Source organism: Aplysia californica, unplaced genomic scaffold (assembly GCF_000002075.1).
Source record: "Aplysia californica isolate F4 #8 unplaced genomic scaffold, AplCal3.0 scaffold00234, whole genome shotgun sequence".
In the NCBI taxonomy this organism is placed as follows: domain Eukaryota; kingdom Metazoa; phylum Mollusca; class Gastropoda; order Aplysiida; family Aplysiidae; genus Aplysia; species Aplysia californica.
In genome coordinates, this window is record NW_004797504.1 from 642,805 (window position 1) to 658,080 (window position 15,276).

Genomic DNA, 15,276 nt, shown 5'->3' on the forward strand with positions numbered 1-15,276 from the left:
CGCACACACACACACACACACACACACACAAACACATACACGCACGCACGCACACACACATGCGTAGATTTACTCGTTAATTCTTTGAAAGTGCACCCCAGTAGTATGAACCCTAAGACTATAATTGCTCTGGCAAGTGTCAAAGTCAGAGAGATCCGTTTACCATCAGGTATCAATTGTCAATTGGTGCTGAATTTATCAGTCATTATTCATCATCCTGTGCCTTGCCGACCGGTGTGGGCGATCATGGACCTCCACTTCATTCTGTCTTGCGTTGCAGCGATGGTGGCTGTCGTTCTTTCAGTTCGGTGCCATGTTGTCAACCTGTAAAGTATCTTTTCCCCATGTCTGCCTCTGCCTCTTTTTCCATCAAACTTGCCAGTTGTTACGATATTCTCAAATGGTTCTTTCCGCATTGTGTGTCCAATGAACTTTGCCTGTCGCTTTCGCTTATTCGTCATCAATTTGCTTCAACCAAGGCTTCTTCATTTATTTATTACTAGCTGAGCCCCCTTTCGATGAGAGGAATGATCGGTGCATTTACATCTACTGAAAGTCATTGGCCTACTAACTACATTTTTACACTCTATTGAAATGGAGCATTAAATCTTGAGAGATGCAAAATATTAGAAGGTCTAGATCTGCACTCTCAAAACAAAATGCGCCTCGAGAAATATCACTTCCGACAGCTAGGCATATTTGTTTCGTTTCTCAGTAGAATAGATACAAAGGCCAAAGAAGGACGGGAACTTTTTGTCAAATATATTTTTCTAAATTCAGGAGATGAATAAATACAAAATCGGGCTCCGTCATGGGGACCTATTTTTTGTAGGTACTCGCCAACGTTCAACTCTGTAACTGTCGCAGTTTTATGGGAAAAGTGACACAGGTATTTCCAAGTTGCCAAATATATAATAGATAGCTGGGTTCACAATGGGGACAGAGAGGGGAGAAGGAAGAAAGACCAACGTGGGTTGGCCCTGATAAGCACGGTCGAAGCTTACCTCTTAATGGTTTGAACTGAGCCCCGAATGCAAAAGCCTGGCCAACGTTCACATCACTGTGGGTCGTGAAAGACGGGAATGTGCTACTGTCATTAACGACAATGATATACGACAGTTAATTGAGGAGCATTCCAAGCCAGATGACCCAGTGATCTATACGGATGGATCAGTCAGGAGGGGTGAGAGGAGTGGATGATGTTTTGTGGTGTACAGTGGGAAATAAAAGGTTCATGGCATGTCAGGGGCCATAGAAAGACCAACTTGAAGCATGAAGATGGAGATTGAGGCCGTACCAAGAGCGCTTGGATGGCTTCATAATACAAGACCAAGAACTACTCATCTCATCATTGTCACAGACTCCCAGAGCATTTTGCAAAGGGTTGAGAAAGGGCTTCTTCGGAGTGAATGGATATACCCAATACAACACTCATCACTTAGAGCCATCACGTGGATTTTCTGTCCTGGGCACTCTAGAGTGAAAGGCAATGAGGAGGCTGATAGGCTGGCAGTTTGATGGTGAGGAGAAATTTGACAAAGGAGAAGTGTTGAAGACCCTGGAGAAAAGTTATGGGATGAAGAAGACAGGGAGACGTCAGAACACTATGCAATCATCAGGATGCGGGAAATGGGGATAGAGAGTGGAGAAGGAAGAAAGGAACGATTATCTTGAATGGAAAGACGTCGCCATAATCAGACAGCCACCGGAACAATCAGTATGGATACCTTGCGGGTTTTGGTGCAGGGGGAACAGACCACTTATGGACCTGTCCGGTGTGCAATGACGTTGTTGCCCAGGACAGATAATAACAGATAATACAGGTGGGTTTGCGTTCGATAAACGGACTCAAAAAAATCGATCATCAAGTCATTGTGGGATCAGTGCACGCACTCTTTGAGAACGGAAGCCTCACTTGTTTACAAGGGCATCTTAGAAGATGAACTTTCCCAAGATTAGATCCAAACGAAACTAATGAAAAACTGAAAATTAAACTACAGTGACTTCAGACATCTCAGTAAAACTGAGCACCCTTTAAATGATTTTGACCCACCGTTATTTTTTTCAAATTCGAAAGTTAAGGTGTTCGGAAGTTTTAGGCTGCGAAAGTGACGAGCTTTCACAAATGTAATATGTATAGATTACCCCCCACCCCTAACCCCCCCCCCCTCACACACTTTCAAATTGAGCAATTTATATTTTTGTTTGTGGCCTGGCGATTTAGGCGCTTTGCCGTCGCACAGAGAAGACGCGAGTTCGATTCCCGTATGGGGACAATTTTTATCAAGTATGTCGGTCTTTCTGCAGGCACGTCGTCTGTCTGGCTGGGTTGGCCATGATAAGCAGGGTCGAAGCTTACCTCTTCATCATCATCATCCTCGTTGCCTTTCTCGCCCTGGGTCAGGGTATAGGCCACCAACAAACACTCTCCACCTTTCCCCATCCTGGGCTAGTCGCTTGATGTCACTCCACGTCTTCCCACATTTCTGTACATCCATTTCCGTGTATCTTCTCCAGGTTCCATGAGGTCTTCCCCTTGATCTTTTACCATGTGAAGCTTACCTCTTAATTGATCTAAATTTCTTTTATTTTGGCGTTAAAACACCATCCTACAAATTATTACCAATTCATATCTGCAAAAAGAAAATGGAAGAACAACAAAGTACGCTTGAGTGTATTTAAAAAAATATTGCTCTTTCTCTCTACTCGCCGCCAAATGGGCAAAACATAAAGTAGCCTGTAGGAGTATTTATCTATAAATATCTCTAAAGGTCTTGTAATTAAATTCCTGCACGTGGTTGAATAATGCATCTGAAGTGATGTATGTACATTTTGTCAGCTTTAGTCTTCTTTTTTTTATATATAATCAAATTTGCTATGTATACCTGCATGTCATTTTAACGGCCCTGTAGAGGAAAGAAAAATTTCCGTTTGGGTTCGTTTGGGATAATAAAGTCCTGTCTTATCTTATTCTATCTTATCTTGTCTTAATAAAGACACACCTAAAAATCGTGTTATGCTCTGAACTGCAGGCCAAAGCCACCAGGCGCCTGGAGAAGCTGGCCGTACCGAAGAAAGTCGTGGACTGTAACGAGTATTACCTCTGGCTCTTTAACAGGAAACCAGACACGGATGCTAAGGTAAACTCTGTGGTCATCTTTGCTCATTGTCACTTAGAGCTCGCAGCAGTGACCCCACACGTGTCAGGCATGGAGGGCCTTCTGACCCTCATCGGCATGGCCGGCGTGCCCCCATTAGATGAACAATCTGAGCCCCCACCCTTCTCCCCACGAGCTCTAGTATAAGTATTTGACACCACCCTGCCTGTTTCAACGTGGTAACGTTATTTATGAGGTGGGCCCACCCGATAAAAAAAAAAAGGGGAGGGGATATTAGTGGATCAAATTTTACCAAATTTCACCTGATATATAATTAGCATAATGAGGAGTCTTAAAATCCGCACTCATATTTGAGAAGAAAAGTTTCGTTGCCATGGACACGGCGGCCATATTGGATTTTGCTGACAGGTCTTACGCAGTGAATACCGCACTTATTTTTTAATGGAAATAGTTTGCTGTTGTTGTTCTTTTCTCTGTGTGTGAGGAAAGAAAGGGGGGGGAGGGGGGATTGCATGCAAACAGACAATAGAACTGCAGATCTGTCTTTTGAATGTTTCCTGAACGAATTATAAAATTTTTGGTGATTTTTTTTCCCGAGGTAATATTGAAGGTTGCAAAAAAAAATTAGTGAAAATCCACACTCCAGACACTTCAAAAAATCTAATTAATGTATCGAAAATATTTTTTTCTTAATTCTGTTTAAAAATGTCATGAAGATTGGATGACAAATAGTGGAGTTATTTTTAAAAGTATGTAAAACAATCGCGTTTTGAGAAAACGGGCAATGAAAAAATAAATAAAACATTGACTTTAAGAGGATATGATGGTGACTAACATCCCTGGAATGTGAAAAAAATAGAGTCTTTTTAAAGGGTTTTTATACGATGAAATAGTTGTATGAGAGGCTGCAGAGGCTAAAAAATGCCTTCGGCTCGAAATCCGAAATTTTGACCCGAATGGTGTCTTTTAGGGTGAAGCCAAACCCCCCCTCCCCCCCTCTCGCACCCTTTTCGTCCATCTCCCATAGGGTCGAGCCAAATGGGCACAGAGGTCCTTGAACTTGAAAACTCCCTAAAACAATCTAAGCTCCGAGATGTTAGTCGATGGTCCATATTGTACGATTTAAGCCCCCCCCCCCCCCACCCCCTTTCAATATCGCCACACACACACACACAAACACACACACACACACACACACACACACACACACACACACACACACACACACATACATACACGCACGCACATACACACGCATACACACACGTACACAAACATAGAGAGCGAGAGCGAGAGAGAGAGAGAGAGAGAGAGAGAGAGAGAGAGAGAGAGAGAGAGAGGGAGAGAGAGAAAGAGAGAGAAGATATGTCACAGAAATGCCCAACCCGCTACAGAAAAGCCTTATGGTCGCTTTTAAGCACAGCGGGTTATCCCGAAAAATGCTCTTTTGAGAAAATCGAAGGTAAAGATTTTCAACCTTCGTTGATTTTAAAAGACAAGGAGAGTTTTCTCTATACCCTAACAGATATACACACCAATTAAACCAAACTTCTGCTATAGGTAGGGCAATGCCCACTTTTGGTGTAGGTCAAGTTTTCTGGAAACCCCCGAAATCCGGATTAGCCCGCTAGTCCTTAAAATCGATCATTTTACCCTTTCAGCTCAAACCAGTTCAGCGGCTCAGTATAGACAAGATGGACCTCACCGAGGAGCGAGTCTTCTTGCGGTGCGATCTGGACTATTCCCAGGTTGTCTTGCCGCAAAGATCGTATATAACAAGATAGTTCACTCCTCTCTCTCTTTAAGCCAATTGAAAAGTGTCCCCAAAATCCGGTGGCGCCCTCTTCGACAAAGTGCAGACGTTGTGAACAGAGTTGTCCTACTTGTGTGAAAAACAATAAAAGCGAAACTAAAAAAACTGAGCTTTTCGTATTCTTCTTCTGGAGAAACGAAAGAGAGCTTGAAAACAACGGCTGCAGCGCCATCTAAACCAAATCGTGGACTTCCGCGGACTTTTTTTTGGCCGAATGAACTATCTTGTTAAGAACGATCTTTGCTTGCCATCCATTCGTACATAATAGAATTATAATGTCTGCTAAAGTGAGTGCATGGATAACATAACCAACCACACAGCTCATGGAACCGGGGTCAGTGGTGTGGCTGTTAAGCGCAAGGCCATATTCTGACGGAACATTACCTAAGTTCGTCTCCCCGCGCGGTGAGAAATCTTATCGAGTGTCCTCGGTCTTCCTGTCGGGACTTTGCAAGCCTTCAGGCCGTGTTGGCCTCCTTGATTCTTTCAGTACTCAAGAAATTCCACAACTTTACGCATCCAAACGCCATAGCGTGTTACCCTAAATCGGCTAGATCTAAAATTCAATCAGTTGATCGATTTGTTTCTGTAAGTACTCAGACTAGTCACAATGTGGTAGAAAATAACGATATGGGTGAAAATGGTAGTATATTGACGGGTTGACGAGATCCGTGCCCTCAAAATACCACTTTAGTTGCGATCCAGATTCAAAGAGTTTTAAGCAAGGTCGAGGCCCTCCTACTATCAACATTGTGTCGAAGTGTAGGTAAACCTATCGATATTCAAAAGATAGAAAGTATTCGTCTCAACATTTGTATCTCTCTCTAACTCTCTATGTTTCTCTCTCTCTCTCTCTATTTATATATATGTATATATATATATATATACATATATATATATATATATATATATATATATATATATATATATATATATATAATTATATATATATATATATATATCAGTCTATCTATCTATCTATCTATCTATCTATCTATCTATCTATCTATATATCTATCTATCTATCTATCTATCTATCTATCTTTCTATCTATCTGTCTATCTATCTATCTATCTATCTATCTATCTATCTATCTATCTATCTATCTATTTATCTATGTGAGTCATCGTGATGGAATCAGGCTCTCGTCAAAATAATGAAATCGAAGAAAACAGCATTTTTTTCCGCCGGTTCTTTAATTATTTTCGATTTATTATTTTGTTTTCGTTCAACACTTTTTATGTCCATTTAACAGCACATTTTTGTGTGGATTTACTAAAAAACATTGATTAAAGGACCAAAAAATGTAAATATTTATTTCCCAAGGACAATCACGCAATGGAAGTCACCAAACGTTGGCGGCCATTTTCTCGATAATTTTATCTCAGAAACGAGGTGACCCTTTCTTCTTCAGTAGCAAGTATCTCAACTTCTTTTCAAGGCAGTTAAACATTTTTTTCGCTAAATGCAAGAAAAATAAACAAGCTTTAAGATGATATTAATAACTCTAAAGGCCCCAAAATTGACGAGCGCCTGATTCCACCACGTTGTTACACACACTCACTCACACACACACGCACAAACACACACACGCACACACACGCGCACACACACACACACACACACACACACACACACACACACACACTCACACACATACGCACACAAACACGCACACATACACACATTATAATGCTTATGGATGATTGTCATACTATTAATATTTTTTTAAAACACCATTTGCGGATTTTGGCTTTCATCCCCAGTCCAATGACGTGAAGGGAAAACTGGCTCAGATTATGCCGACCATAGAGTACATACTTAGCAAGGACGCCAAAGCTATCATTATCGCCAGCTATTGTGGTAGGTAGAACATGCATGTATGTTGCTTCTTCTTTCCTATGAAACATATATCGTCCTTATCTCCTCTCCTTCTTTTTTATGTTTGTTACTCTCTTGTAACACCTCTAATCTTCTGGCGCTCATATGACCGTATGCAGTTGCGAGCGCCGAAAAACCTCTACTAAAACTAAAACTAAAAAAGCATGTATGTTTGCGAAAATTCCCCCCAATAAGTGTTGTGTGTCGTTGTTCTTTCTGTTTACTTTCGTTGTAGGTGGCTCTCATGGGGGAGAGGTTAAGGTGTGAGCCTCTCATTCAAAGGTACGGGGTTCGAAAACAAGTAGGGACCGAAATATTTTCTTCTCTAAAATTGTCTTCTTTCGTTTTCTTTCCTGCTCTCTAGCATGAATGTTCTGTTGCCTGCTTTTGTCTCCTGTTTCTGCCCCCACCCCTCACCTCCTTTTTCCCCTCCGCTGGGCTCCTGGTTCTTTCTGCAACCTTTCTACTGCTACTCCACGGCCCCTTCATACTGCTGTCTTTCAGCCACACCCCTGATCTTCTGGTAGAAAAGATCTACACCTAGCCTTCTCGGACAAGGGCAAAAAAATCTCAGAGGGCCCGAATGCATGTTCCGTACGTTAAAGATCACTTGTTGGTCTAAAATTGATAAGAGTAGGCTTCGGCCGCCACCCGAGCAAAATTCAAAATTTCCTACTAACTGAAAATATTAGTGGTATTCCGCGCGCTCCCATGACCTTATGCAGTTGCGAGCGACGGAAAACACCCCCCCCCCCAAAAGAAAAAGTTCGTTGGAGAGTGCTGTATAACCAATAAGTTTGGGGTGAGATCAACCTACCCTCCACCTCCCTTACGCCTCTCTTTTTTTCCATTTTGCGCGTTGTTATGACCTGAATGTTTCAATAAGATAAGATAAGATAAGATAGTACTTTATTATCTCAGAGGGAAATTTTCCTTGTCTGTACAGGGCCGTAAAAACACATGCAGGTATACATTAAAAAATGTAAATTATATATTATATTACTCTCATTAAAATTCAATATGAAAGGAGAAGTATGGCTGACAATATGTATTCCTGCGTGTGTTTTTACGGTCCTGTACAGCTAAGAAAAATTTCCCTCTGAGATAATAAAGTATAATCTTATCTTATCTTATCTTATACTTATATTGCTTTGACAACGACTTGGTAATTGATGACGTTGTTACAGGTGAACCCAGGGGTCGACGAGATGACAACTTGTCTTTGAAAAAGGTGGCGGGAGAACTTGGAAAGATGCTCAAGAAAGAGGTCGTTTTCTTGGAGGACTGCGTAGGGCCAGAGGTGAGCGCACACGCCATGAACTGACGTTGTTTGTGGCGCAGCTGTTTGGTCTTTGTCCACTTTTGAACGTAGAAGACAACGTGGGTTCGATTCCAAGGGGCGAAAAAAAGAGGTGGGGGTTGAAGTGGGTGGGGTGGGACAGGAGAGAGAGAAGGACATCGAGTAATATGCTGTGTCTTTCTGCAATAATACTGTATCCACTTAGCTCTTACATTTTGGCCGTAACGGGTGAGGAAGAAGCAGCCCATTTCCTGATATGATATCAATGTTGTTTTCTGTATTTATTCTTTTATTACATTTGTATTAATGGGGGAAGACTGCGAGGGGGAGGGGGTGGTGGTTAAAAGCACATGGGACTATAATAATTAGTCGCTTTTAAGTACAAGCGGGCTAATCCAGATTTCAGGGGTTTCCAGACATCTTGACCTACACCAAAAATGTGCATTGCCCGACCTATAAGAGAAGTCTGGTTATATTGGTGTCTATATTTGTTTGGCTATAGAAATAAACTCTCCATATATTTTAAAGAAACTGAACAAGGGGCAAAAACTTTACATACGATTCTCTCAAAACAGCATTTCTGGGGGAACAGCCCCCTTGTCCTTAAAAGCGACCAATTACGAGAGTCAATGTACGTGCATACTGTACGTGAAAATGTACATGCATGCCAGGTGGCAAGCTTTTTAAATCGACGCCTGTAATGTAGTGGTTTTACGCTTTTCCATCGCACGCAAAAAAAACAACAGAGTTCGATTGGCGTGTAGGGAGAATTCTATGGAGTATTTCGATCTTTCTACTCTGTCAGATGTTTTATCCCTCTCAGCCCGCATAGGCCCTGACAGGTACGTTCAAAACCTGCCTCCTAAGTCGTCTAAATTAATGTTTAAATTAATAAGGGGAAAGAGGTTTGAGAGAGAAAGAGAGAGAGAGAGAGAGAGAGAGAGAGAGAGGGGGGGGAGGGGGAGAGGGGGTTCTTCAAATGACTATTTCAAAAATGGTCGCTTTAAGGCTCAAGGGGGCTATCCTGAAAAATGCTGTTTTGAGAAAATCGAAGGTAAAGTTTGTGAACCCTTGTTCAGTTTCTTTAAAAGACAAAGAGGGTTTTCTCTATAACCAAACAGATATACACACTAATGAAACCAAACTTCTGCTATACTTTTTGGGTGTAGGTCAAGATTTCTGGAAACCCCCGAAATCTGGGTTAGTCCGCTTGTCCTAAAATGCGACCAATTTAATGTGATGTCCTTTCTCTGTGTAGGCTCAAGCTTTGTGCGAGGACCCGGAGCCTGGCTCGGTGTTCGTGCTGGAGAACATGCGCTTCAACCCAGAGGAAGACGGTTCTGGGATAGACGCCAATGGGAAAGAGTTCACCTGCACCAAAGGTCAGTAAAACATAATATATTATTATATTTGTTTGCTTTTCAACAGTATAGAAAGAGAGAGAGAGAGGGGGGATTTAAAGAGAGAGAGAAAGAAAGAAAGAGAGAGAGAGAGAGAGAGAGAGAGAGAGAGAGAGAGAGAGAAAGAGAGAGAGGGAGGGAGAGAGAGAGACAGAGACAGGGACAGACAGACAAAGCGGACAGACAAAAAGACAAATAGGCAGACAGAGAGAGAGAGAGAGAGAGAGAGAGAGAGAGAGAGAGAGAGGGAGAGAGAGAGATGGAGGGAGAGAGAGAGAGAAAGAGAAAGAAGTGTGGGGGCGGGGGTAGCGGCGGGTTCCTGGCTCGAAGGATCAAAATAGCCCTGCTACAAAATCAAATAATCAGATTCTCTCAAAACGAGGGGAGTGGAAAGAGGGGGGAGGGGGTGGGGGGGGACGTAAAATATTTCCTTATATAATTGATCTCTTTTAAGGACAAGCGGGCTTAACCAGATTTCGAGCGTTTCCAGAAATCTTGACCTTCACCAAAAGTGTGCATTGCCCTACCTATAGGAGGAGAAGTTTGGTTTCATTAGTGTGTATATTTGTTTGGTTATAGGGGAAGCTCTCCTTGTCTTTAAAAGACACTGAACAAGGGTAACAACTTTTCCTTCAATTTTCTCAAAATAACATTTTTTGAGATAGCCCCCTCGGGCTTAAAAGCGACTAATTATAATCTACAAATCACAGAAGAGGTCCAGCAATTCCGCGCCAAGCTGTTTAACTTGGTGGACATGTTCGTGCAGGATTCCTTTACAGACCTCGTGGAAATGTCCAACACCACTGTGGGCAGCAACAAGCAGGTGAGGCTAGAAACACGGCTCGGTCATCAGATAAAAAATATAAATGAATAAATAATGCAATAAATAAATAAACATATAAATGAATAAATAAATAAAACAAATAAATAAATAATAAGTAGACGAATAGATGAATAAATAAATGAATGAATCTTTGAATGAATACATGAATGAATGAATGAATGAATGAATGAATGAATGAATGAATGAATAAATGAATTAAATTCTAAAATAAAGAAAGAAAAAGAAAAAAGAAAGAAAGAAAAATAGTCCTCACTGAGGTTGACTGTGAAATGGGAAACAGCATTTAAGAAGTAAGAAGGATATACTCGATATTGTGACGAATTGCTCCACAAGAGAAAAGAGAATTAAAGCCACGTCTTCTACATGCAACCATGGAGAGCCCTATTAGGATTACATAACATACCTCGGTTACAATGGCATATTTCTAATACCTGAATGTTTTTCATAAATGTAAATTTCTTGCCTTGCTAGACGTGCCGATGTATTTAGAGCGCGTCCTTCAATTTTCTCTTCACCTATATTGTTGTCTGGTTCATTGTTTGGGGGGGCTCTCGTGGCCTAGAGGTTATGGTGTTGGCCTCTCATTCAAAGGTCCCGGGTTCGAATCCGGGTAGCGACCAAAAATTTTTCTTCTCTAAAATTGTCCCCTTTCACCTCCTTCCCTGCTCTCTAGCAACGTTCTGTTGTCTGCTTCCATTTCCACTTTCTGCCCCCACCCCCTCACCTCCTTTGCCCCCTCCTCTGGGCTCCTGACTCTTTCTGCAGCCTTTCTACTGCTACTCCTTGGCCCCTCCTTACTGCTGTCTTTCTGCCACTCCCCTGATCTTCTGGTAGGAAAGATCTACACCTAGCCTTCTCGGACAAGGGCGAAAAATCTCTGAGGGCCCGTGTACAAGTTGCGCACGTTAAAGATCCCTTGGTGGTCTAAAATCGATAAGAGTAGGCTTCGGCTGCCACCCGGGCAAAATTCAAAATTTCCTACCAACTGAAAATATTAGGTGTGTCCCGCGCGCTCATATGACCTATGCAGTTGCGAGCGCCGTAAAACACTTTACAAAAACAAAAACAATCATTGTTTGGGGACCTTTGCAGATTTTGCAACCAGCTTCTTTCGCTCCTATTAGTTCTCAGCTTTCAGTAGTAAGATGTTCCAGTCACTGAGAATCGTGCAGTCTTCCTATCGTTTCCTGTGCAGACATTGTGGTAACAAAATAAATCTCATTTCTGATTATATCTGTATCTTTCTTTCGATGTCTGCTATTATGGCCCACATTTCAGATGCATATAAGATTAATTTGGACATGACCATGAATCACATTTAATTCAAAATTTAAAACACACACGCACGCACACACACACGCACACACTCACAGGACCGAGCCTACGGTCTCACCATCAAAGCAGAGCTGGACACCTACAACAACTTGGTGACCAAGCCCAAGAAACCTATGGTGGCGGTGATTGGCGGATGTTTCAAGGATAAGATTGACGTGGTCTATAACCTCATGGGTACGTATGCAATAAAATAACCTTTATAACTTCAAAAATAATAATAATAATAAATAGCATGTGTATAGCGCATATCCCCGTTCAACAGCAGGCTCTATGCGCTTTACACCATATCATTACCTCAGCAGACCACAGAACACTCCGAAACATTCTCAGCTTCCAGGGAAGAATACAGTGCAAGCAGCTGATCAAGCGCTCAAACACTAACAAACTGACAAGATCTTTCGCGCTGTCTATAGCCGGGTACCCATTCCCACCTGAGTGAAGTGAGGAAAATTCGTGTAAAGTGCCTTTCCAAAGAACACAACGTCAGACCACTGACTGGATTTGAACCCACTACCTTACGGTTGCGAGTCCGAGAGCCTATCCACTAGGCCACCGACGCCACTAAAAAACAATTTGTGTGTTTGTTTGTTTGATTAAAGAGATGCACAACGACACAAAAAGGGTCATGTGGTGCTGGGAAAAAGTAAGACAGACAGACAGACAGAAACAACAGAGGGGAAGTAAAGAAGTAGGTTCTACCAGAGGCACCCTCCAACCACCCATCTTCAAAACACGGGTAAAATCAATAATGATATTAATTTAGTGAACATGTCATATTATTTCATTTCATTTATAAAGTGCAATGAACTGGTTTTGGAAAAAAGGAAACATTAATATTTTTGTATTTTTGAAATGCACTTCGTATCTTACCATTGTGTCCGTGCGCATTAGAACATTTAGAACTCAATGTAACATCTGAACCCGCTCATTTAGGGGCTCGATTTTATGACCAAAGACACGCTCACCTCGTCTGGACTCGCAACTGTATAAGGTCATATGAGCGCCAAGGGGTGGGTGTCAACAGAGAAGTCTTTACAGGGAATCAGACTTAGACTGCTCACCTCTCTAGCTTCAACAGCACAAGGTCTGTTTCGACTATCAAGGCACCCCGGAAATAGCAGGTCACAAGAGAGTGACAAACATACGGAAGAGGTAGAGGAAAATGACAATAGTAATGATCAGGAAAGAAAAAGCAGCAGTTCCCTGTTGTAGATCAGGCACAGTTATGACCGTGACATGAGTCAGCCCATTTACAATTCTACTATGCTTGAACGAGAATTTAATGTCCTCCCTTTGGGAATGGCCTAAAGACACTACAGTCAGTGGCACTGCCCAGGGGGGGTTGGATAAGTTTGATATCAAACGACTTGACTATTCTTCTAGGTTTGGGTTGGCCACAACAAGCGAGGTCGAAGCAGCCCGCTTCCAAAATAATCAAAACCAGGGTGATAGGGGGTCTCAAACACTCATAGCTATACTTATTTGTTTTCCTCAGAAGTTAACTTTAGTTTTCTATCATTTGTCTTCACTGCAGGAAAAGCTGACGACATTCTTCTGGGTGGAGAGATAGCCCAGATCTTTTTGAAAACCCTGAAAGGAATCGATATTGGAATAACACCAAGTTCTCCTAGCAAGGAAAAGAAGGTTTGGCAGACCGCTGAACGGCTATAGTGCGGTCAAAAATTCGTGGCTCAACTTATCCTCAAATATCTTTATAACGGGTAAATCAATGTCACCTATTATCTGCACAGCAGTATGTTTAAATTTATCTTAATTTAATCATATTTTTCCACACCAATCGAGGCTAGATTTTTTTTTAAAATTCTTCCTAAAGTTATATAAAATACTACAAACCTCCTTCACGTGGAAAATAGAATTGTTCACAGCACTTCCCGCTTCTCACACACATTTTATATACGCATATGACTTAGGTCACAGCTCTTCAGTGACACTTTTTAGAGGCAAAACTAGTTACAAGAAACTATTTTTATAGTGAATACTTTATGCGTTCAATAAAGATAATCTCGCGATTAGAAAAAAATGACGGAGTTGTTTTTAAAAATCAAACCGTCCCAGCCGTAAACCTTTTAAAATCAGTAGAAACCACCAATTAGAATTGTTAATTAGTATTTATCAAGGAATTTTCTAGAATAGAGCTAACAGGTACTTGCAAAAATATTGATCTGTTAAGAAAAGTTGGTACACGCTATTGTGCAAAAGGAGTTTACGTTCGATAGTTGAGGAGATATTTGACAATAAGTTGCGCCACGAATTTTTGACCGCACTGTAGTCATCTTCCAGTACAACACTTCGACAAAACAGTTGTGGAAAATGAAAAAATAGAGAAGCCTTTCCTCCAACGTTTCTTTTATTTCTGTTGTCCATAATTCACCAACAAAAACAGCTGGCCTGCTTTTTGTCGTTGTACGGCACGACCTGGTTTATTCAGTATAATTGTGAGGCATCGTGGTGATACCAGGCGCTCGTCAAAACAATGACATCGAAGAAAAAGGCATTTTCCCACCTAGTTTGACCTTTAAAAAAAAAGCATTTGTTTATTGGCTCTTGTGTCTTATAAAAATTCATTTTCAAGTGAATTTTACTGAAAAACGTTGAGTAAGGGCACACAATATCTAAATTTTCAGTTTTCAAGGACTCTTCAGCAGATGAAGATAAACAACTTTAGCGGCCATTTTCTCACTATTATTTTCTCTGAAACCAGGGGAACTTCAATTGCAAATATCTCGACTTTTATACAAATAGAAGGTTGGTTTTTTTTACATCGAAAGCGAGGCAAATGGATAAGCTATCAGGCGATACCAATAACTCCGCATGCCCCCAAAACTGACGAGAGCCTGATTCCACCGCGCTGTCACACAATTACTATGTAGATGGTTACCGCGTGCACTGCTGTGGTTTGCTCGTTCTTTCCTGTCAAACGTCTATCCTCCTTATCTCTCCTCCTTCTTTTTCTTTTAATATTACTATCTCGATTTTACATATTATGGCATGAAATATGACCTACCTCCTAGGCTTAAAAGCTGATGGAAAAAGGTCACGGTTTGTTGCCTGACCTTTACGGTATTTGTCTTGCAAGTGTCCTTAAATTTTTACAAAAACTAAATTTTAAAAAGCTAAAACAAAACAAAACAAAACAAACAAAACAAAACAAGAATACCCCCCCCCCCCAAAAAAAAACCCCAAAGTTGAACCATGACTCCCTCTGCAGGTGCTGAACGCCATAGCTCGGGCCAAAGACATCAGCTGCCTGTTGTCCTTGCCGGCAGACTTTGTGGTGAGAAACACGAAGAAGCCCGAGGAGTACTTCACCGTGAGCACCAAGCTGGATGTAGAGCCCTGTGAGTGAGGAACAAAAGAGGCTCTGTGTGCTTTCTGTTTTAATTGTTCATTCTGGATTTTGGTGGCGTTGCATTTAGCTTTATTCTTTTATTCATTAAGTCATTCATTCATTCATTCATTCATTCAGTCATTCATTTATTCATTCGATCTTTCAATCAATCATTCATTCATTCATTCGTTATTTATTTGTTTATTTATTTAATTATTTATTTTCTTATTCATTT

At 41.3% G+C, this 15,276-nt stretch overlaps 1 protein-coding gene across 1 annotated transcript in view; it reads left to right on the forward strand.

Annotated features, from left to right (window-relative positions):
• The window catches only part of LOC101862654, a gene marked incomplete in the record, with an annotated part of 70,242 nt that overhangs the window by 13,752 nt on the left and 41,214 nt on the right, over nucleotides 1-15,276 (forward strand). Inside the window, 9 exon segments of the mRNA XM_035970200.1 lie at nucleotides 3,033-3,140; nucleotides 4,781-4,867; nucleotides 6,699-6,795; nucleotides 8,001-8,113; nucleotides 9,372-9,495; nucleotides 10,224-10,336; nucleotides 11,731-11,866; nucleotides 13,227-13,336; nucleotides 14,922-15,051. Of these exon segments, the coding sequence (XP_035826093.1) occupies nucleotides 3,033-3,140; nucleotides 4,781-4,867; nucleotides 6,699-6,795; nucleotides 8,001-8,113; nucleotides 9,372-9,495; nucleotides 10,224-10,336; nucleotides 11,731-11,866; nucleotides 13,227-13,336; nucleotides 14,922-15,051 (1,018 nt within the window).